Source organism: Salmo salar, chromosome 24 (assembly GCF_965601325.2).
Source record: "Salmo salar chromosome 24, fSalSal1, whole genome shotgun sequence".
Taxonomy (NCBI): domain Eukaryota; kingdom Metazoa; phylum Chordata; class Actinopteri; order Salmoniformes; family Salmonidae; genus Salmo; species Salmo salar.
In genome coordinates, this window is record NC_138314.1 from 23,194,496 (window position 1) to 23,219,871 (window position 25,376).

The following is a 25,376-nucleotide window of genomic DNA, read 5'->3' on the forward strand; positions in this document are numbered from 1 at the left end:
GGCAGGAGAGCAACGCCCCTCAATCGTCTCTCCTCAGCACCACCCCTCATCCCAACCTGCCCCTCTCCTCTCAAAGGGATGCAAGGGAGTGACGCAGGATAGACGGGAAAACTGCGCTTAACCTCGAAGGAAAGATTGGATAGGGGTGATGCAATAAGACAAATTCTGGAAACCCAAGTGTAAATCACGGAACCTCCGTTCCCTAGAAAAGAGACCGAAGCACGGCCTCTATGGTCAGTGGACGTGGATGCCAGACTCACATGTTATCTATTTTACGCAGCCACTCACTAATGTTTTGATGGATGCGGCTCGAATTTGGACAATTGGTTGAGGTAGGCGAAGCTTAGATATTCGTGTTGACTGTGTTTTCTCACCGTGACCGATAATCCTTCTTCTTCGAGTCAATTGAAGAGGTCTAAACCTTGAAGGGGATACAGGCCAATCCATCTATAGATTTGGAAATAAAATAATTTTACGAAGATACCTATTTTAACGACGTAACTGGTTTTTTTCTTCTGCGACTCAGGGTTGATACATTTCACACTGATCCTTCGATTCAAATGTCAAAATAGTGTTATAGGCTATTGGTAGGCTAATTCATAGATTTGCATCAGAGACGAGGATTCACCATACACCTTTTCGTAGCCAAAATTGTTCAGCATGAATTACCTGCGTCGTCGGCTGTCGGACAGCAATTTTATGTCCAATTTGCCCAATGGGTACATGACTGATCTACAACGCCCTGACGCGCCGCAGCAAGACCCTGCAGTAGTGTCGCCTGGACCACCGGAGAGGCGTCTGTCTACCAGCCAGCAGTCGGAGGGCACTGGCAGCGGAGCCGGAGCTGGATTTTTATCTTCCTTTACTAAAGCTGTCAAACAAACCACTGCTGCTGTTGCTGAGAAAGTCACCGAGGTAGCAGACAAAGCAGGCGTTGCCTCTGGTGCCAAGATACTCCTGGTAATTGATGACCAACAAGCAGACTGGTAAGGAGAGTGCTGTGTATGGTTACACGTTATGGCCCCTGTCTAGACTCAAATGGGTGCCAGTATGCTACCAAGAAACATAACTTCATTAGGATATAATTCATCTTTACTATGGTCATAACACACACACACATATCCTCACAAGGATAGTAAAACAAGGAATATTCTGACAAGTGGGGACATTTCGCCAGTCCCCACAAGGAAAAAGGTTATTTTAGGCTTAGGGGTTAAGTTTAGGGATAGGGTTACAATTAGCGTTAGGGTTAGGCGTTATGGTTGGGATTTTGAATGTGAATCAATTGTTTGGTCCCCACAAGGATAGTAACACACACACAACGAGACTACATTTTACTAATTTAGCAGACGCTCTTATCCAGAGCAACTTACAGGAGCAATTAGGGTTAAGTGCCTTTCACCTAGTCGGCTCAGGGATTCAAACCAGCGACCTTTCGGTTACTGTCCCAACGCTCTTAACCACCAGGCTACCTGCCGCCCAACTGCCGCGTACTACAGTGTACACTGAGTGAATAAACATTAGGAACACCTTCCTAGTATTGAGTTGCACCCCCTTTTGCCATCAGAATAGCCTCAATTTGTTGGGGAATGGTCTCTACAAGGTGTCGAAAAACACAGGCATTTTGGGTTTTTTGTTTTCTATGTGGGTTGTCTAGATTGTCATTGTGTGTTGTATTTTCTATGTTGTGGCCGGGTATGGTTTCCAATCAGAGGCAGGTGTTTTTCGTTGTCTCTGATTGGAAGCCATACTTAGGCAGCCTGTTTTTCATGGGGTTTTGTGGGTGGTTGTTTTCTGTTTCGTTGTTTGTACCTGATGGGACTGTTGTTGGTCGTTTTGTTATTTTGCAAAGTGTTTTCATTAAAAGTAAATATGAGCACTTCACACGCCGCATTTTGGTCTCCTTTAGACAACCCTTATTACAGCCTGGCACCTACTACCATACCCCGTTCAAAGGCACTTAAATATTTTGTCTTGCCCATTCACTGTCTGAATGGCACACATACACAATTCATGTCGCAACTGTCTCAAGGCTTAAAAATCATTCTTCAACCTGTCTCCTCCCCATCATCTACACTGATTGAAGTGGATTTAACGAGTGACATCAATAAGGGATCATAGCTTTCACCAGGATTCCCCTGATTCACCTGGTCAGTCTATGTCATGGAAAGAGCAGGTGATCTTGATGTTTTGTACAATCAGTGCATATGTCAAAGACATATGTTATCCACAGTTATTGTCATACTTACATAGGCCACCGAAATAATGAAGATGTTTTGGCAATGCAAATGGTGCAATTGCAATTTTGCACCACCAGCACATTGCAGGTAGCCTCGCTTGTGCCAGGCATGGTAAACTAGACTAGGCTACATATTCAAATGGTTCTGTCAGGCCAAATAAGGACGCATTCACAATGTAATGTTTTTTTGGTCTACTTATCAGCCCATATGCGAGCCCCAAATGATTCAGTATTTACCTTAGGCCAAATGTATAAGATACTATGATGATTTCTTGGTCCATGATAGTTCATGTTCCTTTCCAGTGTTAAACTGGGTCTGTTTTATTTGATAATACATGTATACCTACAGTTACTTCAGAAAGTATTCATACCCCTTGACTTATTTTACATCTTGTTGTGTTACAGCCATCATTCTTAAATGGAAGAAGTTTCAAACCACCAACTCTTCCTAGAGCTGGTCGCCCGGCCAAACTGAGCAATTGGAGGAGAAGGGCCTTGGTCAGGGAGGTGACCAAGAACCCGATGGTCACTCCTCAATCCTGACCAGTCTCCCAGTCCCTGCCGCTGAAAAGCATCCCCACAGCATGATGCTGCCACCACCATGCTTCACCGAAGGGATGGTGACAGATTTCCTTCAGACGTGACACTTGGCTTTCAGGCCAGAGTTCAATATTGGTTTCATCAGACCAGAGAATTTTGTTTCTCATGGTCTGAGAGTCCTTTGGGTGCCTTTTGGCAAACTCCAAGCGGGCTGTCATGTGCCTTTTACTGAGGAGTGGCTTCTGTCTGGCCACTCTACCATAAAGGCCTGATCGGTGGAGTGCTGCAGAGATTGTTGTCCTTCTGGAAGTTTCTCCCATCTCCACATAGGAACTCTAGAGCTCTGTCAGAGTGACCATCAGGTTCTTGGTCACCACCCTGACCAAGGCCCTTCTCCTCCAATTGCTCACTTTGGAACACCAAGGAAGTCTTGGTGTTCCGAAACTTCTTCCATTTAAGAATAATGGAGGCCACTGTTTTTTATTTTAAATACATTTGCAAAACTTTCTAAAAACCTGTTTTCGCTTTGTCATTATGGGATAATGTGTGTAGATTGATGAGGAACATCTTTTATTTGATCTATTTTAGAATAAGGCAGTAACGTAACAAAATGTGGAAAAAGTCAAGGGGTCTGAATACTTTCTGAACGTACTGTAATTGTATGTGTAGGGTACAGAGAAGAGGTAGTCATTAAAAAAAATATCAAACTTTATTATTGCATACAGAGTGAGTCCATGCAACTTATTATGTGACTTGTTAAGCACATTTTTACTCCAGAATTTATTTAGGCTTGCCAAAAAAAATGGGTTGAATACTTATTGACTCAAGACATTTCAGCTTGTCATTTTTGTATTAATTTGTAAACAGGCTGTAACACAACAAAATGTGAAAAAAAGTCAAGGGGTGTGAATACTTTCTAAAGGCACTGTACATCGAGTATGCTTGTGAGATAGCATTACAAAACTACTCTCCAAAGTAGGCCTAGTTTTTATGCAATTCAAATATTTTCTCTTGCCTTTCTTCTCTAGGGTAAAGGTCTTCAAAGGTAAAAAGGTTCATGGTGAATTCGACATTAAGGTGGAACAGGTGGGTTGCTCGTTCACCTTTGTTATTTTAATTGTCTATTTTATATCAGAGATGGAGATGGAGATTTGAGGTTATAGAACAGCCAATGAAACTCACAGGTCACCTCATGATGGGTGTTATTGAGTACAGGGATTGAAGCACACAGATAGACAACCCCTGCATCTACACTCTTAGATAGCACCTTTTTTTTCTAGAACCTAAAATGCTTCTTCAGCTGTCGCCATAGGAGAACCCTTTTAAAAATCATTTTTGGTTCCAGGTAGAACCCTTTTGGTTCCAGGTAGAACCTGTTTGGGTTCCATGTAAAAACCCTTTACACAGAGGGTTCTACATGGAACCCAAAATAGTTACACCCGGAACCAAAACGTTTTTTTTCAAAGGGAACAGCTGAAGAACCCTTTTGAAACCCTTTTTTCTAGGAGTGTACATGGGTGCTGCAGACCTGCACTTACTGTATGCAATAAACAATGAATCAAAGAAATCCCAAGACATGCACATACTGTATAGTTGAACTATGTTAAGCGGACTGACAGTTGGATAATTATCAAGTGTGATAATAATGTTGTCATATTTGTCAAATATATTAAGGAAATAGGTCACTCTGAATCTGCTAACAATATCCATGGAAAATAAACTGATCTCATGGACCCCAAAACATTTACACCTGGTGGTGACTTTATAGAACAATGAAGTTAATGCTACCCGCTGTGCTTTGTAAATGAAGACTTGAAAATGCTTCTGGATTATTTTCTCTACTGGCATTTTCAATGTCTCCTATTTCTGTCCTCTCCTTTTATGTTGCATTAGAGTGTTTCCACTATGCACCCCATGAGTCTCAGCAGGAAGAGCCCTGTGCAATGAATGTCTCATCAGTTTTTGGGGACAAAGCCATTGAAGTAATACAGTAGTTCACTCCAAAATCAAAGTCTGCCAGATAATTCTGATCTCTTAAGTGGGCTAATGTGAAGATGAATCAATGTTCCACACCATCTATTTTGTAGAGCCACCTGTCTCAACTCCAAAGAAATGGAAAAGATCTAATTTCATCACGCCTGGAAAACGTTGATTTTTGCAGTGAACTATAACCTTAAAATGTCCCTGTTATGATCACATTGAGGTTTGACTGGGATTGACACAGATATTGTCCACTCAGGCTGACTTCTCTGAAATCAACCTAATAGCGCATGCTACAGGGGGCTATAGTGTTGATATCGAAGCAATCCGGAACGGAACCAAGGTCATCAAGTAAGTCTACTGTACATCCTTTGAATACAGTGTTCTACGTGATGTTTAAGATAATCAGACACAAATATCTATCATGACACAAGGCGAGACCCAGATGCAGACACAGGAGGCAGATGGTTGGAGTCTTACAATATTTATTAATCGAAAAGGGTAAGGCAAGAGAATGGTCGTGGACAGGCAAATGGGTCAAAACCAGTTCAGAGTCCAAAAGGTACGAGAGGGCAGGCAGAATCAAGGTCAGGGAAGGTAGGATAATCAGGCAGGCGGGAAAGTAGTCCAGAGTCAGGCAGGGGTCAAAACCGGGAAGACTATCAAAAAGAGAATAGAAAAAGGAGAACGGGAAAAACACACTGGTTGACTTGACTAACATACAAGACAAACTGGCACAGAGAGACAGGAAACACAAGGATAAATACACTGGGGAAAATAAGCGACACCTGGAGGGGGTGGAGACAATCACAGGAACAGGTGAAACAGATCAGAGCGTGACAATATCATAAGTGTGTCCTGATTGCTTATGTTACAAGATATGCATGATTTCTTGCAATTTTCAAGTGCAATAGCCAGAATAAAATGCTGACATGTCTGCTTGAATATAATGTATTGGTAATGTGTGATTTTTTAATTTTCCAAGGTGTTTCAGTCCAGACTTTGTGCTGATTAGGCAGCATGCCTTCAGTATGGCCAAGAATGGAGACCACCGACACATAGTGATTGGGTTACAGTATGCTGGTCTCACGGGTGTAAACTCTCTACACTCTGTCTACAACTTCTGTGACAAACCATGGGTGGTAAGCGTGGCAATATAAAGCAGATTCAATTGTTTGTTGTTTGCTTTCTGAGCCTAATCTAATTAAAGTAAACAGCCATGACTGCTAGACAGATCATGACTTTTGATTTAACTGAAAAAGTCACCTCTTTTGTCTATTATCGCGTCTCGTTTCAGTTTGCTAATATGGTGAGATTGTACAAGCAACTGGGACCAGAGGAATTCCCACTGATCGAGCAGGTTTACTATCCCAACCACAGGGAAATGGTGGGTGTTCTGCCATCTGCTTCCCTCTACTCCTCCCCCACCACGACATGGCCATGTCTTCACACTAAACAGACCTAAGCAAAGACTATTAGGTGGCCCTTCTGTTTGAATAACACATACATTTCTGTGTCCAGTAAGAAAAGGACAAAGGAGTAGCTAGCACACATCAATAATCCATCTCAGATCTATCACAACAATCAATCTTAATATTGTCTCTGATTAGACCGAGGGTTCATGTGTACAGGTCGCAGTAGAGCCAGAGTGGATTTGATTATTCCTGCGACCTATGGATCCCCTCAGTAGCGCTGCACTGAGATCAGTGTCTGTGCTGCCGCAGTGCTGCCCCCCTCCACACCTGCAGTCGCTGGCCTGCTCTCGGCGCAGCTCGCCTCAATGATCAACATGAATCGCTCGATAACTCTGAAAGTTTACCTGCTGCTGTTTGGGCTCATGATGCCCTCAGCATATTCACACATTTACATAAGTATTCATACCCTTTACGCAGTACTTTGTTGAAGCACATTTTGCAGAGATTATAGCCTCGGGTATGACGCTACAAGCTTGGCACACCTGTATTTGGGGAGTTTATCCCATTCTCTAAAGATCTTCTTCAGCACGGTCAGGTTGGATGGGGAGCGTCGCTGCACAGCTATTTTCAGGTCTCTCCAGAGATGTTCCATCGGGCTCTGGCTGGGCCACTCAAGAACATTCAGAGACTAGTCCCGAAGCCACTCCTGTGTTGTCTTGGCTGTGTGCTTAAGGTTGTTCTCCTGTTGGAAGGTGAATGTTCGCCCCCAGTCTGAGGTCCTGAGCACTCTGGTGCAGGTTTTCATCAAGGATCTCGCTGTACTTTGCTCCGTTCATCTTTCCCTCAATCCTGACTAGTCTCCTAGTCCCTGTAGCTGAAAAATATCCCCACAGCATGATGCTGCCACCACCATGCTTCACCCTAGGGATGGTGCCAGGTTTCCTCCAGACGTGACACTTGGCATTCAGGGCCAAAGAGTTCAATCTTGGTTTCATCAGACCAGAGAATTTTGTTTCTTATGTTTCTCATGGTCTGAGAATACTCCAAGCAGACTGTCATGTGCCTTTTACTGAGGAGTGGCTCCAGTCTGGCCACTCTACCATAAAGGCCTGATTGGTGGAGTGCTGCAGAGATGGTTGTCCTTCTGGACGGTTCTCCCATCGCCACAGAGGAACTCTGGAGCTCTGTCAGAGTCACCATTGGGTTCTTGGTCACCTCCCTGACAAAAGCCCTTCTCCGCCGTTTGCCCAGTTTGTCCGGGCGGCCAGCTCTAGGAAGAGTCATGGTGGTTCTTAACTTCTTCCATTTAAGTATGATGGAGGCCACTGTGTTCTTGGGAACTGCAACATTTTTTGGTACCCTTCCCCAGATCTGTGTCTCGACAAAATCCTGTCTCAGAGCTCTACGGACATTTCCTTCGACCTCATGGCTTGGTTTTTGCTCTGACATGCACTGTCAACTGTGTGACCTTATATAGACAGGTGTGTGCCTTTCCAAATCATGCCCAATCAATTGAATTTACCACAGGTGGACTCCAATCAAGTTGTAGAAACATCTCAAGGATGATCAATGGAAACAGGATGCAACTGAGCTCAATTTCGAGTCTCATAGCAAAGGGTTGTAATACTTATGTAAATAAGGTATTTGTGTTTTTTTATTTGTAATAATTTGCGAAAAACTGCTTTCGCTTTGTGATTATTGGGTGTTGTGTGTAGATTGAGAAAAATAAGTAATTTAATCCTTTTTAGATTAAGGGTGTAACGTAACAAAATGTGGAAAAAAGGGAAGGGGTCTTAATACTTTCCGAATGCACATTAAAACGTGATGATACGTTGTTATTAAACTGCATCCTGGCACATTTAGCAAATAACAGCAGCTCAATTTGTGTTTACAGTTAACTCAATTAGCAATTTACTAAGAAATGCTGTGCTAAACATTCTCTTTAGTCAAACAAACCTACCTGGCCACAAACCTACCTGCATGTCTGGAGCCTGTGCAGTATGACGTTTTCCAATGGGGATGTTGTGTTGTCTTTTGCTGCAGATTACCACTCCTGGTTTCCCTGTGGTGGTGAAAATGGGGCACGCCCACTCAGGGATAGGGAAGGTAGGACTGGACTGCTCCTGTTACTGTTTTAAATGATACGAAGTAGGCCTGGATTAGTGTTTATCCTTCACAAATCAATACTATTGACATAATCTTATTCAATCATGACTTTACCCTGCAGGTGAAAGTGGACAATCAATATGACTTCCAAGATATTGCCAGTGTTGTTGCCCTGACCAAGACCTATGCCACATCTGAACCTTTCATCGATGCAAAGTATGATGTCCGCATCCAGAAGATTGGAGACAATTACAAGGCCTACATGTGAGTGAAAAAAAATAAGCTCCTTGTTGTGGTGACTGAGGTCAATCCATTCGACAAATCCCCAAGCTATTCAGCAAAGGCTACATATAATTTATTCTGCATATCCCGCCATTGATGTGAATAAGATGATCAAGAGAGAACATGCTAAACGGTAGATCTTGTCTGTTTATCAGGCGGACATCAATTTCAGGGAACTGGAAAACCAACACTGGTTCAGCTATGCTGGAACAGATAGCCATGTCAGACAGGTGAGTGTTAACACAGACTGGGCTTTTGTGCATCAGACAGACAGCAGTGTGTTTAGTAGTTACTAGCAGTGTTCTCCAACATCATAGGTATCGGATGTGGGTGGACTCCTGCTCTGAGGTGTTTGGAGGGTTGGATATGTGCGCTGTGGAGGCTCTGCATGGAAAAGATGGCAAGGATTACATTATAGAGGTAAAATGATTAGAAGCATTGTTAACAATTTTGCTCTTATATTTATTATATAGCTTACACTCGCCAGTTTTCTTTCTTTCTTATTTCGCATGTTTTTTTATTTAAAAAAATATTTATACTATTTTACGGAAGCCCTGAAGCCCAAGACCCCCCAAAATAATAATACGTAGACTCTTGGAATTAACTCTCTCATTCAAATGAGAATCTTATTTGAACATTTTAGTATCTCGTTCGAAACAACTTCATTTTTAATTTGCTATGCAGCTTGTCAGACCGTGTAATGGTTGCTGCAGCCATTCATTCACTAATTCCATCCACTGATATGATTATTAATTGACAGTTTTTTGATAGCCTAAAGCAGGGCTGAAGGCCAGAGCATGTAAGTGGGCGAGTGTGGAGCAAGGAGCAGAGAGTAATTGAGCAGCTTCTCTCCCGCTCCAATTTCACTCTGGTACTGCTCAGCCACAAGCTCTGGGCATGCTTTGTCTAGCACTTTTTGTTTCCTTTATCAGTATTATTTTAATTAGGCCTATTTGGTTGTAATTACTTAGCCTACCCCACCCAGAGTAGCATATATCTAGTTTATATTCTACTTTCTAACATTAGGATATGTAGTTTCTATTTTGAAGAACTTCTAATGTATTCACAGATGTTTTAGGTGGGCAATACATAGGCTACTGTACAATGTATTCACATTTTTCTTGGAATAGAAACACCACAATATAAATAAAGGGAATAAAGGGAATAAATAATCTCAAACACCAATAAACTTGACATGTGCATTGAGCATGGGAAATGTGCTCTACAAATGAATTATTATTATTATAAAGACAGAAAAATATGCATGTAAAAGCTTAATTACATAAATAAATATTAGTGGGAATAAAGCCACAATATAAACAAGAGAAAGAATGGAATATATTTGAAAAGCCTAGAATTAGGTTTGATTGGAGAAAGAAAACAATTAATACTGCACAAAAAGTGGTTGTTTTCCCTGTTATTTGATCAATAAAAATATTTAATTTGATTTGGATGTTTTGTGGCTTTGCCCATAACTTTTTAACTTTTGATGTAAATGTTTGAGGAAAGGGTTTTATTCTTTCTGGATACCATTAGAATGACAATCGCAGGGAAAGGGACAGGCAACAACTATATCTATATCAGTCCGCTAATACTAGTGAAAGGCCCAGTGCACTTATTTTGTAGTCAAATATTTATATATAGTTGAAGTCGGAAGTTTACATACACCTTAGCCAATTACATTTAAACTCAGTTTTCACAATTCCTGACATTTAATCCTAGTAAAAGTTCCCTGTCTTAGGTCAGTTAGGATCACCACTTTATTTTAAGAATGTGAAATGTCAGAATAATAGTAGAGAGAATTATTTCTTTCATCTTTGATTTCTTTCATCACATTCCCAGTGGGTCAGAAGTTTACATATACTAAATTTGTATTTGGTAGCATTGCCTTTAAGTTGTTTAACTTGGGTCAAACGTTTCGGGTAGCCTTCCACAAGCTTCCCACAATAAGTTGGGTGAATTTTGGCCCATTCCTCCTGACAGAGCTGGTGTAACTGAGTCAGGTATGTAGGCCTCCTTGCTCCAACATGCTTTTTCAGTTTTGCCCATACATTTTCTGTAGGATTGAGGTCAGGGCTTTGTGATGTCCACTCCAATACCTGACTTTGTTGTCCTTAAGCCATTTTGCCACAACTTTGGAAGTATGCTTGGGGTCATTGTCCATTTGGAAGACCCATTTGCGACCAAGCTTTAACTTCCTGACTGTTGTCTTGAGATGTTGCTTCAATATAGCCACATAATTTCCCTTCTCATGATGCCATCTATTTTGTGAAGTGCACCAGTCCCTCTTGCAGTGAAGTGCACCAGTCCCTCCTGCATTTTTGTTTCATCAGACCAGAGGACATTTCTCCAAAAAGTACGATCTTTGTCCCCATGTGCAGTTGCAAACCGTAGTCTGGCTTTTTTATTGCGGTTTTGGAGCAATGGCTTCTTCTTTGCTGAGCGGCCTTTCAGGTTATGTCGATATAGGACTCGTTTTACTGTGGATATAGTTACTTTTGTACCTGTTTCCTCCAGCATCTTCACAAGGTCCTTTGCTGTTGTTCTGGGATTGATTTGCACTTTTTGCACCAAAGTACGTTCATCTCTAGGAGACAGGACGCGTCTCCTTCCTGAATGGTATGAAGGCTGCGTGGTCCCATGGTGTTTATACTTGCATACTATTGTTTGTACAGATGAACTTGGTACCGTCAGGCGTTTGGAAATTGCTCCCAAGGATGAACCAGACTTGTGGAGGTCTACAATATTTTTTTCTGAGGTCTTGGCTGAGATCTTTTGATTTTCCCATGATGTCAAGCAAAGAGGCACTGAGTTTGAAGGTAGGCCTTGAAATGCATCCACAGGTACACCTCCAATTGACTCAAATGATGTCAATTAGCCTATCAGAAGCTTCTAAAGCCATGACATAATTTTCTGGACTTTTCCAAGCTGTTTAAAGGCACACTAAGTTGAATTTATGAGTCACGACTTCCGCCGAAGTCGGCCCCTCTCCTTGTTCGGGCGGCGTTCGGCGGTCGACGTCACCGGCTTACTAGTCATCACCGATCAATGTTTCCCTGTTCGTTTTGTTTTGTCTTTATTATACACACCTGTTTATGATTCCCTGATTATGTTCATTATTTAACCCACTGGCTTCCCTGTTTGTCTTGTCCGTGATTGTTCATGTTTTGTGGTTGTTGGAGGTGTTTCTCCCAACCCTGTTATTTTGCTGTGGGAGAAGTTTATTGTGGTTTTGAGTAAATACGTTTTGTTTGCACTCATCCCTGTGTCCTGTGCCTGACTCCGCTACTTCTCCTACATATTCGTTACATTATGTAAACTTCTGACCCACTGGAATTGTGATACAGTGAATTATAAGTGAAATAATCTGTCTGTAAATAATTGTTGGAAAATTACTTGTCATGCACAAAGTAGATGTCCTAACCAACTTGCCAAAACTATAGTTTGTTAACAATAATTTTGTGGAGTGGTTGAAAAACTAGTTTTAATGACTCCAACCTAAGTGTATGTAAACTTCCGACTTCAACTGTATATTTTTATTAATAAATATTTTTTATTCTGATTTTGCAGGGGGTGATGCAGCACCTTCAGCACCCCTACTTCCTGCGGCTATGCTTGATTGTGAGCTATAATCAAATGTTGAATTAAACGTGTGCGACACAAGAGGTAAACAAGTTTTCCATCAATAGAATTACTAAACTTACAGTTAAAGTATCCATCACCAATAAATGAATGAAATTCAGCAATTATAGGCTGGTTTATGCTGCGAAAAACATGCTTTTATTAGCCTATCAGAATCTCCTCTGATAGGGCTTCAATTGAAAGGGGTAACTTGTTATAGACTACAGTTCACAATAACAAAAAATCAATACATTTTATCACCAAAATAAAATGAAGAGATAATAAACTTTCATGATGACAATTAATTTAATCTTTGAATTGTTGGCTAATGGTTTACTGAAACATAAAGAAGCTATCCAATTTTCAATAGCACCGATGACAACAACCTATTCATTTGGTGATAAGGCAAAGCTCCTGAGAAGGAGCGCTTGAGAGGGAGATCTGTGCGTAATGGATGGATTTGGCGTTTTTATTAGCAGGATTTAGTTTAACTAATGTCTAATTGTGGAGTATTTGGTAAACGAAAGTGTCACAATACACAGGGGCATATTTATCACTCAGGGAATTTGACATTGAGTAGAGATCTTCATGCCTGCTGCCAAACCTGGTCAGAAATTGCAAAGAAGATTTGTCCTGTCCCTTTGGGAATTAAGATATTTAAAGAATATTTTAGGGACTGCAGATTACCAGCGTGGAGCTGTTTTTTACGCACCAATCTGTGTTCTCTTTTGGTGATATCACTATTGTGCATGCCCTCAATGACAGAAGCTTTTTTGTGGTGTTTTGTAGTGAATCTTTTATAGAACGTCTGATCATTCAGTTGCCTGAGTACTTCAGTCTTTTATACAGTGTAGTCTTGTATAGTAACAGCGCCCCCCTTGTCCGCTAGGCGGATGACTATTAGAGGGGGCATTCTGGACATTTAAGACCTGTAGCTTGGATATGTCTTTATGCACCAGTCTGTAGTACATATCCACAGCTGGGTCAATAGGCCCAGGTGGAATGAACGTAGATGGACCCCTAAAAATAACAGGTTCAGATGCAATGTGCATATGAATTAGTAGTCAAAACGCATTGCTGTTGTGCGTCCTGGTATTCAGGCTGATTTGCCCCTATGTATTATTTTGTATATCTTTTCTGTAAATAGTTCACGAAAGTTTATTGCACCATACTGGCCGCCTACTTATTTTCTTTCTCCAATCAAAAAATATATAAAAATAGCACAAAAGCACATTGTCTCAATGTATTTGTACATTTTAGGCTTTTCAAATGTATTCCATTCTCCTTTCTCTTGTTTATATTATGGCTATATTCCCACTAATATTGCTTTATGTAATTAAGCTTTTACAGATATTTTAGCTTAATTAAATTGATTCTATTCCAAGAAACTCTAAAATAGATTTCACAGTAGCCTATGTATTGCCTACCTAAAAACATGCGTGAATACATTTGAAGTCCTTCAAAATAGAAATTACATTTCCTAACGTTAGAAAGTAGAATATAAACTAGATATAGGCTACTGTGGAAGGGGGGGGGGGGGGGGGGGGGGGGGCTAAATAATTACAACCGAATAGGCATAATTAAAAGACTAGTGATAAAGGAAATAAAAAATGCTAAGCAGGGCAGGCCCAGAGCTTGTGGCTGAGCAGTACCAGAGTGAAATTGGAGCGGGAGAAGAGAAGAAGGCACCATTTTCTTTCGCACTGCTCCACACTCAACACTCGCCCACTTACATGCTCTGGCATTCAAAAGCAGCCCTGCTTTAGGCTATCAAAGAACTGTCAATGAATAATCATATCAATGGATAGAATCATGAATGAATGGCTGCACCAACCATTACACGGTGCTGTCACGGGCGTCGTAAGGAGTGGACCAAAATGCAGCGGGTATATTGATAATCTTCTTTACTTTATTAACGAGAAGACACTAAAACAAAACAAACGACGAAAACAGTCCAGTAAGGTGCACAGACCATACTAGGAGCAACCACCCACAAACACAAGTGAAAAACAAACACAACTAAATATGGCCTCCAATTAGAGACAACAGCCAGCTGCCTCTAATTGGAGGTTATTGACAAAACTTACATAGAAACAGAAAAACTAGATAAAGACATAGAAATAGATAACCTAGAACATAAACCAAAAACCCCGAAACACACAAAACAAACACCCCCTGCCACGCCCTGACCAAACTACAATAACAAATAACCCCTTTTACTGGTCAGGACGTGACAGGTGCGACAAGCTGCATAACAAAAGAGGTCTAATTTGACAAAATAACCATTAAGTAATTCAAACGAGATGCTAAGTTGTTCAAACAAGATACTAAGCCATTCAAATGAGAATTCCAAGAGGCTAAGTAAATTTTTTTTTGCTTTGGGCTTCATGGACTCCGTAGTATTTTGATATTTAATACTGCATTACTGGGAAAGGCTCGCAATTTAAGCATTCTTAAAATGTGTAGTAACACTGTAATTACACTGGTAACATTGTAATATCTTGTGGCTACCCAGACTATTTGCATTGCCCCCCCCCCCCCCCCTCCCCCCCTCTCTTTTACGCCGCTGCTACACTCTTATTATCTATGCATAGTCCCTTTAATAACTCTACCTACATGTACATATTACCTCAGTTACCTCGACTAACCAGTGCCCCTGCACATTGACTCTGTACCGGTACCCCCTGTATATAGTCTCGCTATTGTTATTTTACTGCTGCTCTTTAACTACTTGTTACTTTTATTTCTTATTCGTATTTTTTAAACTGCATTGTTGGTTAGGAGCTTGTAAGTAAGCATTTCACTGTAAGGTCTACACCTGATGTATTCGGCGCATGTGACTAATACAATTTGATTTGTGTTTCCCCATCTCGTTCTCTCAGGTGGTGGGTTGCTCCATGCCCCTGATTGGAGACCAGCAGGATGAAGACCGTGCTCAAATTGCAGACCTGGTCATCTCCAAAATGAACCAGACAGTCCCACGCACTGCAAGTCCCTCTCCTGTCCGTCCCACAGCTGCACAGCCTGCACAGGTGTCACTATTTATAACCACCACTCAGTCTAATAGACTTAAAATGAGTCAATATATGTCAAAAGGAGTATGTTTAGATGAGTGGTCTTTATTGTTAATTGGCCAGTATATTTGGTTTGTATTTATAACCCATTAGCTTTGTGTCTCATTGTAACATGTTGGCCATGCAGAAAGCTGCATCCTCTCAGCCTGTCTCACAACCAAAAGTGCCACAGGCTCAGCAACGCCCTTCTCCACAAGGTAAGAAGATGGCTCTGTAATATTAAGGCCCAAAAATCCCAATGGACACTTGTTTTTGTTCATTAGCTGGTAATATGATAGCTACATTTGTTTTGTTGTTGAAATGATTGCTTGATAGGGACAGGATAAACAGTGCTCTGTCTCCTTCAGGTGGCCCACAACAGGCACCCACCGGCACTGCCACCCATCGCCAAGGAGCCCCCTCCCAGCAGCGCCCCTCTCCCCAAGGCCAGCCCCCTGCACAAGTCCAACCCCCTGCCCCAGGTCCCAACACCCAGAACCCCCCTGCCCAGACATCACAGAAAGATAGACAGGCCAACCCAGGAGCTGGGGCACAGCCGCGTCCCCCAGGGCAGGGGCAGAAACCCCCTTCTGGTCAAGGATCCCCCCAGCGATCCATGAGCCAGGGGGGCTCCCCTCAAAACCAGAGGCCACATCAGTCAGGTCCCCAGCTGCAGCAGAGCCCCCCCCCTGGAGGCATGGGCCAGAAGTCCACAGGGGGCCAGCCCCAGCAGAGGCCCCAGCAGAAGCCAGGCCAGCCTGCCAGGCAGCAGTCCCAGGGAGGATGCCCCCAGGGCCCCCAGCTGCAGAGGGCTCCAGCCCAGCAAGGTCGCCCTGGGGCCCCTACCACTCAGCAACCTCGCCCTAGTGCCCAGGGCCAGGGAGGCCCGGGAGGGAAACCTCCTCTGCAGCAGAAGCCCCAGCCCCCACAGAAGCCCAACCAGGACCCTCCTGCTATGGGAGCCACCCCTCCACTGAAGTAAGCAAAGCATTCATAAAGTATTCCAAAACATTCAATGCCATTATACTTTTTGCTCAGTGTATCCCAACTGTATTACTCAATAGCTCAATATTGGATGTAACATCCTCTTATCGTTTTTGTCAGTTTTTGTGAGCCACACAGGATGCTCTGTCTATCTCATTCTCGATAAGGATGAGTAATTAACTGACGAGAGGATTCTGTGTTCTAGATTTAGCTTTCATTTATTTTTATCTCGTCAAGGGCATTGATGTGCATGATGGTGTTATATCTGTACTGTAGGCTAGATATTGAGTTTGCAAATCAATGTAGCTATAGTTTGTCATGGGATATGTTATCAGATGTTTACAGTGCGATTTGTTATTTGATCCAAATGTTTGGACTGAGTGTGCATGAACAAGTCTTTTCAAGACAATTCCAATGGAATGTTCACACTTTGTGTCCTGCTCATTATTAATTTTCATGTTGCACATGAAATTACAAGGACTGTTATTTTGGATAATGCTAGATTTTATGGATGAGAGGTTGGTCAGGGCCGACCCTAGGCATATGCGACATAAACAACCGCTTAGGGCCCCACGGCTGCTAGGGTGTCCCAACCACCCGAAAATAATTATTATAATATATATTTTTGTAACTCAATCAGGGTCTCAACTTACCGATGAGCATTAGAATAGTAGAATACACAAGGTGCAATTTTCCAACAACTTTTCGTTTAGGGCCACCAAAAGGCAGGTTGACATTGTATTAAGTACCATTGACCATGTTTAATGTCCTGGTAATTCTCTAGTGACTCATGGAAAGGAAAGTTTAAATAACTACATCATTTACAACTAAACAGTGTTCCTTAAAACATGTGAGGGCAATGTGGAAAGGGTCAAGGAAAGTGTTATGCAGGTTTCATTATGTAGTAAATTATGTACGCTTCTAGTGTATATTGCATAGAAAATATGGCTTTAACAAGCTATTAACAGTCAAAATGTAATGTTATGAATTTAATTACTGTTCCCTGAAGGAGGGAAATGACGTACAACATACTATGGGGAGTTGCACTTTCGCGGATCTACAATCACGCCTGACAATGAAATTCGCGCCTCGCTGGATGCACCGCCTCCACAGGTGATAAGTGTGAGGCTCGGATTAATTCCTTCAATTTAATACTACTCTTCACTGAGCCCAGGAACGGGTGGCGCGGGGCCAAACAAGTGTTGTACCTCGTTTTTCTCCTTCAGGGAACAGTAGTTATAATCCTAACATTATGTTCCCTTTCAATCAGTCAACTTCGGTTCAACATACTATGTGGAAATATAATCACGCCCCAAATTGATCCTGATGGATACTAAATGAAACGGTCCATGGCAGACCACCCAGACCTGACCCCGCCAGATGCGGCAGTCTGGTTATTGTGCAAACGGCACGCTGCATAGTGACTTTCCCCTGTCCCAGCGGTAAGCACCCTATGGGCTTTACTGGGAGCAGTGACATCCAAGCGATAAAACCTCACAAAAGTGTGTGGTGATGCCCAACTTGCCACATGACAAATATCTCCTACGGTCAACCCTTTAAACAACGGCCAAGACGCAGCCACACCCCTGGTAGGTAACCCTTGCCACTTTCTGCTATATGCCAGCGTGATAGCCTCCGCAAGCCAGTGGAAGAGACACTGCTTAGAGAGCGTCCTGCTGCGAGCTGGATTAGCAAACAGACTAAAAGCTGGTCACATAACCGGATATACCAGGTCAGTTCAATGTACATGCGAAAAGCTTGCACCGGACACAGGGCATGTAACTGCTGTTGCTCTTCAGAAGCAAAAGAAGGAGGCGAAAATGGAAATTGCTCAAAGCTAAGGACCTGTAGGACATAGTCATGACTTTCAGGGCGAAGGCCGTATTTGGACATAACGTCACCGTAGAGAATTAAGTACAGGAAGGGTTGAGTACAGGAAGGGTGTACGATAACGCATGGAGGTCCCCAACATGTTTAGCTGATGCCAAAGCCAGAGTACAGGAAGGGTGTACGGATAACGCGTGGAGGTCCCCAACATGTTTAGCTGATGCTAAAGCCATGAGCAGGGAGGTTTTGTGGGAGAGGATCTTCAGATCCATCGACTCCAGAGGCTTAAAGGGGTTGCCTCCAAAACCAGCGTCAAGCCCCAAAAAAGTACACTTTTCAGGAACCACACAATCAGGGATAGCGGCCATGTACACGTTTAAAGTGGAGAATGCCCGCACTGAAAAGGAACCAGCCCTTTATCTTGGCACCAGAGTCTAACCACTTATACGCATAGCCACAAGAACCAATTGTAAGCCCTCCCGGCACACCCTCTCCAGCGTGGGCTGAATCAGAACCACTGGCGGAACGCGTAAAGGAGGGTCCGAAGACACTGGTGTGCCAGAGCGTCCATTCCCAACAGGGCACGGGTCCCTCATCGAGAAAAATAGAAATCACTGTGCTTTTCCGAGGCTGGTAACTCTAGCTCTTCCGTTCCTGTGGCGGTCCTCGTGAGATCCAGTTTCATCATAGCGCTTGATGGTTTTTACGACTGCACTTGAAGAAACTTTCAAAGTTCTTGAAATTTTCCGGATTGACTGACATTCAAGTCTTAAAGTAATGATGGACTGTTGTTTCACTCTGCTTGTTTGAGCTGTTCTTGCCATAATATGGTATTTTACCAAATAAGGCTATCTTCTGTATACCACCCCTACCTTGTCACAACACAACTGATTGGCTCAAACGCATTAGGAAGGAAATAAATTCCAAAAATTAACTTTTAACAAGGCACACCTGTTAATTGAAATGCATTCCAGGTGACTACCTCATGAAGCTGTTTGAGAGAATGCCAAGAGTGTGCAAAGCTGTCATCAAGGCATATCAAATCAGATTTTATTGGTCACATACACATGGTTAGCAAATGTTAATGCGAGGGTAGCGAAATGCTTGTGCTTCTAGTTCTGACCATGCAGTAATATCTAACAAGTAATCTAACAATTTCACAACAACTACCTTATACACAAGTGTAAAGGAATGAATAAGAATATGTACATATAAATATATGGATGAGTGATGGCCGAACGGCATAGGCAAAGATGCAGTAGATGGTATAGAGTACGGTATATACATATGAGATGAGTAATGTAGGGTATGTAAACATTATAAAAAGTGTTTAATTATTAAAGTGGCTAGAGATTTAAGTCAGTATATTGGCAGCAGCCACTTAATGTTAGTGATGGCTGTTTTTCAGTCTCTCGATCCCAGCTTTGATGCACCTGTACTGACCTCGCCTTCTGGATGATTGCGGGGTGAACAGACAGTGGCTCGGGTGGTGGTTGTCCTTGATGATCTTTTTGGCCTTCCTGTGACATCGGGAGGTGTTGATGTCCTGGAGGGCAGGTAGTTTGCCAAAGGGTGGCTATTTGAAGAATCTCAAATATAAAATGTATTTTGATTTGTTTAACACATTTTTGGTTACTACATGATTCCATATGTCTTATTTCATAGTTTTGATGTCATTACTATTATTCTACAATGTAGAAAATAGTAAAAATTAAGAAAAACCCTTGAATAAGTAGGTGTTCTAAAACTTTAGACCGGTAATGTATGTTTTGTAGTAAAAAAAGATAGCGGAAGATACTTGTTTCCAATGACATCATTGGTGTGTATTGTGTGATTTTAACCAATTATGCGTACGCTTTGCTAACTAATTGTCTACTAATTGGTTGATGATGTCATTGGAAACACTTATCCTCCTCTTTCTTGTTTACTACATAACATAGAAACGTGCCATTTTCACATGTGGTGCTGGAGATGCTGAATATGAAGTAGAACATTTTTTAAATGTCCCTTTCAACATTGACAAGCTTCCAAACGTAGTTGTGATTCCGTGACTGTATTGCCTTGGATGAAGCCCAGTCCCTTATGGACACGGGGTGCTCCGGCAATGGTTGCGGTAGCACCGTCCATTTAGAATAACCAAGTGACTTAATGGTAGATGGGTAACTCTCTTGTTTAGTATACCTAAGCAATTCCACCGTTAGGAAGCCGGAATAGCTAGCAGTAGCTAGCTCACCTCGGCAATTTAGCTAACCTGGCTAGCACGCTATGCAGCGCTTGTTAGCTGGCCTGGTCTTAAAAGTCTACATACAACCCGGATCACAGAGGTGGGACCCAGACCCTTCTGCGATGAGAGACAGTCGGTGCTTAACCAAGGCAGACAGGCGGTAGGGGGATATTCACAGAACCTGGTTGCCCTCTCTCTTTGAGTAGGCTCCCTTAACTGTCAACAGAGCGCACAGGAGCCGGTAGACATTATAGTCGACCAAGCACCCAATCCATCTCTGCGTTCCGCAACTCCGACTCAGCCAAGGTACGGGCACCCAGGAGAGGAAGTCACTATTGGAAACACCAAACTCCGTAAGGAATGCTACATGATTGTCAAGAGAACCTGAGCAGTGGACTAGTTGGGGAACAGTGCCAGCCGTCTCTTAGTTTCACACACAAACTGATTTGAGCGAGAGCATCCTGAGCATGCACCGAGTTGAGACATACAAGACAACAAACACTAGTATCTTTTAATATACTCGGGCATGGTCTCGAACCCGGCTTGTTAGTAGTTTCGTCTTAGTTATTGCTATAGCCAGGCCAAGCCATTTGAAGAATAATTAATTAATTGTTTGTGATTAGGAAACTTATGAGAACAAAGTACAAACTTCAGCACACAACGTCCAGGGGATGAGCACGCTCTACCATTAACGGACAGTTTAGCTGACGTGACTTGAAGACAGTCTCGTGTTCCAATTGTTTGTTTTAGTAGCGTGAATTGTTCCTGTTCACACCGAGGTAAATAGTGGAATAATTGAAGGAATGAATCCCGAACCTCACACTTATCACCTGTGGAAGACACGGCTTCCAGTGTGGCGTGGATTTCATTGGCCTTGTCAGGCGTGATTGTAGCTCCTTCACCCGAAGATGTGAGAGTGCGACTCGTATGTTGTACCAAAGTTGACTGACTGAAAGACAACTGCAAGCAATTTCTTACATGTATTTATCTTTGTGCCCTTGAGTCCAGAACATGGAACTAGGAACACTGGTCAAGGGGAGGGGGGATGATTAAAAAAGCATGCCTTTGCATCCAGATCAATAATTCAGTATACATATAAAGTTGAGCTGATCATGTGTTCCTATGATCAGCTCAATGTCCATACATACTGAAGGAACTCTGTCTATCCCCTATGTATGGTCTCTCTCTTTCTTTCTCCAGCCATGCCCTACACTTCTTACCATTACACCCTACACTTCTTACCATTACATGGGTTTGCTGCATGACTTTAATAGCCTCTTCCTCTCCTCTATTGCCATTTCCTCTCTTTATAGCAAATCCCAGTCTCTTACCAATGCCTTCAACATTCCAGAAACCCCAACGCCACGGGCCAGCCTTAGCCAGGATGAGGTGAAGGCTGAGACCATACGCAACCTACGCAAGTCTTTTGCTAGTCTCTTCTCAGACTGAGAGATGGAGTCAGCCCCCTCCTACGCCGACAGAAAGACTGAAAGGCAGACCCTCCCTCTTCCCCTCCCCAACACACAATGGACCAATAGGACTAACACCTCCCTATCATGGACATTGATGTACATTGATGTGAAAATGCACATATAAAACATCCACTGCCTATACAGACATAGGATCTTAATTTGACCAGTATTGTCGCAGCAAAATAATCCTGAAGCAAAAGTTTTTTAACATTAAGTCCATAATATTGCTTGATCGATGGTTAAGCTGGCCAAAATTAGGCTATGTGAAAAGTGCAATACTGTTAATATAACCCAGGCTGTATCACAACCGGCTGTGATTGGGAGTCCCATAGGGCGGCGCACGATTGGCCCAGCGTCATCCGGGTTTGGCCGGTGTAGGCCGTCGTTGTAAATAAGGATTTGTTCTAAACTGACATGCCTAGTTAAATAAAGGTTAAATAAATAAAAAATATTAAATGTGTTAGTGTGGGTTTTCAGTGCATTTATGTAAATCACAAAGCTCATCTGCATTTCCTGTGGTGCAGGAAAATTCTCCACAACAAAAGAGTGATCAAATGAAGATCCTACATCTGTACATTTGAAGACCACACATAGAATAAAATACAGATAGCCCACTGGGCAAAAACTGGTCAAATCATGTTGTTTGCACTTTATTTCAACCAGAAAAATCTACGAGATGACATTGAATCAACGTAGAAAACTGATTGGATTTGCAAAAAAGTAATCAATGTAAGGGCATTTTGTCTTTTTTCACCCAACTTTTAACTTAAATCCAATTACGTTTTTCTTTTTTGAAAACTCGACCAAATGTAAATCAAAACTAGATGTTGAACTGACATCTGTGCCCAGTGGGAGGTTTGTTGCTCTCAGTCTGAAACATTCCCCATCACCTTCACATTCCAAATGATTCCTACAAACACACACACATACAGTACACACCTACTTCTCTTGTTGTTGCACGTGTGTTTAAATTTCAGATAAAAGTAAGGGTGAAGATTCTTATCCTATCAATCATCAGTCCCTTTTTAAATGATGTTATATATTACATTTCAGTAGGTGGCCTATGTTGCTACAGTTTTTATGTATTGGGCGATATTTACTTGGTCACGATTTGATCATTTGGAATTGTTTTTATGCTAGTATACCTGAAACAATACACTGGTAATCGTCATGATAGTGTTCCCAGTTTTCTGTTACTGTCAGATCATAGTGACACATTTGACCAAGTCTTGGTTGGCTCTCAAATGAACCATCGCTAAATTAAACTTGTCGGCACGGTGTTGTTCACACTACAGTAGGGCAGTTCAGTGTTACAGTAAAGCAACACTACAGCTGTTTGAGTTGCCCATTCATTCTAAGTTATGATTTTTTTAGATGCATGTCAATAAAGGAGATATGGTTGGAATTTCAATCACTCACATCGCCGCTTGTAACCGTGTTGTCACGTAATTAGCTAGCGTAATTAGCATAACAAAAGTATGTGTTGTTTTTGTGAGAATGCCATTGCTGCCTCCCTCTCCCTTCTTCTGTTAGATTAAGACAAAATCTCAATAGCTCTCAATTTGGAAAACATGCCTTACACAGACACAGAGTTCAGTCAGATAATATTGTCTCAGGGATGTCCTGGTAAGTGACACACTGGTGTCAGGGGTCAGGTCTTCCAAACGTTGCACTGAAATGAGGATGATGAGCTACTGCAAATGAAAGCATGTGTATTTACTGAGGTAGAATGTATTTGTTCTTTCAAATGTATTTGCACATGAAATATAACAAAATCATACTTGAAGACATAAGCGATATTTTTGAGATTTTAATGTCAGATTGTAGAGACACAGCCAGCTCAGTGCTCTATTTTACCAGCCATCACAAGGGCCTGGGATGCTGCTGTTTCTGTGAGTGGAGAGTTTGGGTGCCTGTCCTGTCTGTCCCCTGGCTCCCAGCAGGGTCACAGCTTGTGAGCAAGGGACCTAGTCCAAATTAATGCTCAGCCAAGGAATGTACCATGGGTCATGTAGGCAGTGTAAAATAAATGTACTGGTATGTCCCCTGTGGGATATACAGTACCACTGCAGTATACTTCTGTTTGATTTTCTACACGTAATACTTTCTCCCCAAAACATGAATGACCCCTTTGATCATTGGTCAGAAAACAATCCCTAGATATTCCCTGAGCCCAAAGCTGAAACTTTCTGTTTCTAGGGCACTGAATATGTCTTCCAAAAAGAGTGTGTTCCAGGCAATCTGTTTTTTGGAGCTAATTCAGAAAGTCCCAATCTCCCTGCAGAACCCCTCTGCTTCCTCTAAGCATCGACCCTTAGTGTATCCACAGTGACCCCTTGTGATAAGTGGTGCATAAGCGTGTAAATGTTGTTTTGTAAAACCAAATAGAAGTGTTGTACAGATAGTGACCTATGAATGATGCAGATGTGTCACGTTTCCCCCCTGCTGCTGGCTGTGCTTGTTGATATTTTGTGCAATGAATACTTGTGGGTTTTGGATTTTGGGCATTTATATAATTTTTAAGCCATTTCAGTACTGGCATTCACTATCATGAATTATGCATTATTTCAACTTTTTGAAAAAGCTTTTTTTTAAATCTTAGTTTCACTTGTATTCAGGATTACATGTCTACGTTTGAAAATGTATATTACACATCTTATCATGGGACTCAAAGGAAATCATAACTCAGCAAACAGAATTGTCAGGGTATACCGTTGAATGAATGGATCAGAGAAGCCTCAAATGATACCCGCTACAAAAAAATGACTTGTCTGGATGAACACGTGATTGGTATACATTTGTATTGTTTTACTCAGCTCTCTGCTACTGCCTGTAACAGAGAACATCCATCAGAGAACATCTTAGCTGTGTTTGGAGTTATAATCCTCTGGTGGATTATACATTGTTTCAATTATCATGACACTCCAATCTTTGTGAATCCTGTTTGTTGATATTCATAGACATGGGTTGAAATGTTTATTTCGTTTACATTCTTTTTGATGGATAGATTTGAATGTATGTTTACAATTTGTATGCCTTTTTTCTTTGCTTAAGTAGTTTTCCTAAATGCAGATGTAAGTATTTTTTATTTTGTTATCTGCACTATGAATTTCTGTGAAATTGATGGTCAATATTGATGCCTGCCAGATGTATAAAACAAGAAATCTATATGTATCTAAAATAGACAAAAATGATAAATATTACATATATTGTAAATCATTGTGGAGTATTCAAATAAATGTAGAAAAATATATTTGATGTTATTTTGATGTTATTTGCAATGTACCTAAATAATTATGCTATCAACTTGTGCACATATTCAATAAAGTTCAAGACCATTAGTAACAATGAGGAACCATTTTCTTCATAATGTTCAAATGATGATCAGAAATAACATTCTGAGTAGATATGATGACAGCAAGCCCAGTGGAAAACTGTGAATGGCCAATGGCTCATTTCCTCTGTGGAGTTGGAGAATGAGCCATTGTGGAGCTATTCAGTCGAACAACTGTCATATTATGCTTTATGGGTGTAATAAGGTTTAGCTCTACCAATGTGACCACAAGGTGGTGCAGGGTTGCAGTCTGACTGACCAACTAGTTGGAGACTCAAAGGCCTCTACAGTATACTTTA

At 41.8% G+C, this 25,376-nt stretch overlaps 1 protein-coding gene across 2 annotated transcripts; it reads left to right on the forward strand.

The window, feature by feature from the left end:
- LOC106585546 (synapsin-3) lies at positions 1 to 25,078 on the forward strand. Of its 2 annotated transcripts, none has more exons than XM_014171888.3 (13): positions 1 to 986; positions 3,808 to 3,865; positions 5,019 to 5,110; positions 5,745 to 5,901; positions 6,057 to 6,146; positions 8,218 to 8,280; positions 8,402 to 8,544; positions 8,718 to 8,792; positions 8,880 to 8,982; positions 15,066 to 15,215; positions 15,385 to 15,454; positions 15,605 to 16,214; positions 21,585 to 25,078. In XM_014171888.3, the coding sequence occupies exons 1-13, from the start codon at positions 661 to 663 to the stop codon at positions 21,718 to 21,720; spliced, it is 2,073 nt and encodes a 690-aa protein (XP_014027363.1). In that variant the 5' UTR covers positions 1 to 660; the 3' UTR covers positions 21,721 to 25,078. The 2 variants fall into 2 exon arrangements, with proteins under 2 accessions (XP_014027363.1, XP_014027364.1); XM_014171889.3 differs by having other exon boundaries at positions 21,623 to 25,078.
- The last annotated feature ends 298 nt before the right edge of the window (positions 25,079 to 25,376 follow it).

Excerpts from the sequence above, each read along its gene's own strand:
- LOC106585546 (XM_014171888.3), top strand. The coding sequence starts at position 661 with ATGAATTACCTGCGTCGTCGGCTGTCGGACAGCAATTTTATGTCCAAT. Across the intron at positions 5,902-6,056 it reads TCTGTGACAAACCATGGGTG|TTTGCTAATATGGTGAGATT; the intron begins GTAAGCGTGGCA and ends GTCTCGTTTCAG. Across the intron at positions 8,793-8,879 it reads CAGATAGCCATGTCAGACAG|GTATCGGATGTGGGTGGACT; the intron begins GTGAGTGTTAAC and ends CCAACATCATAG.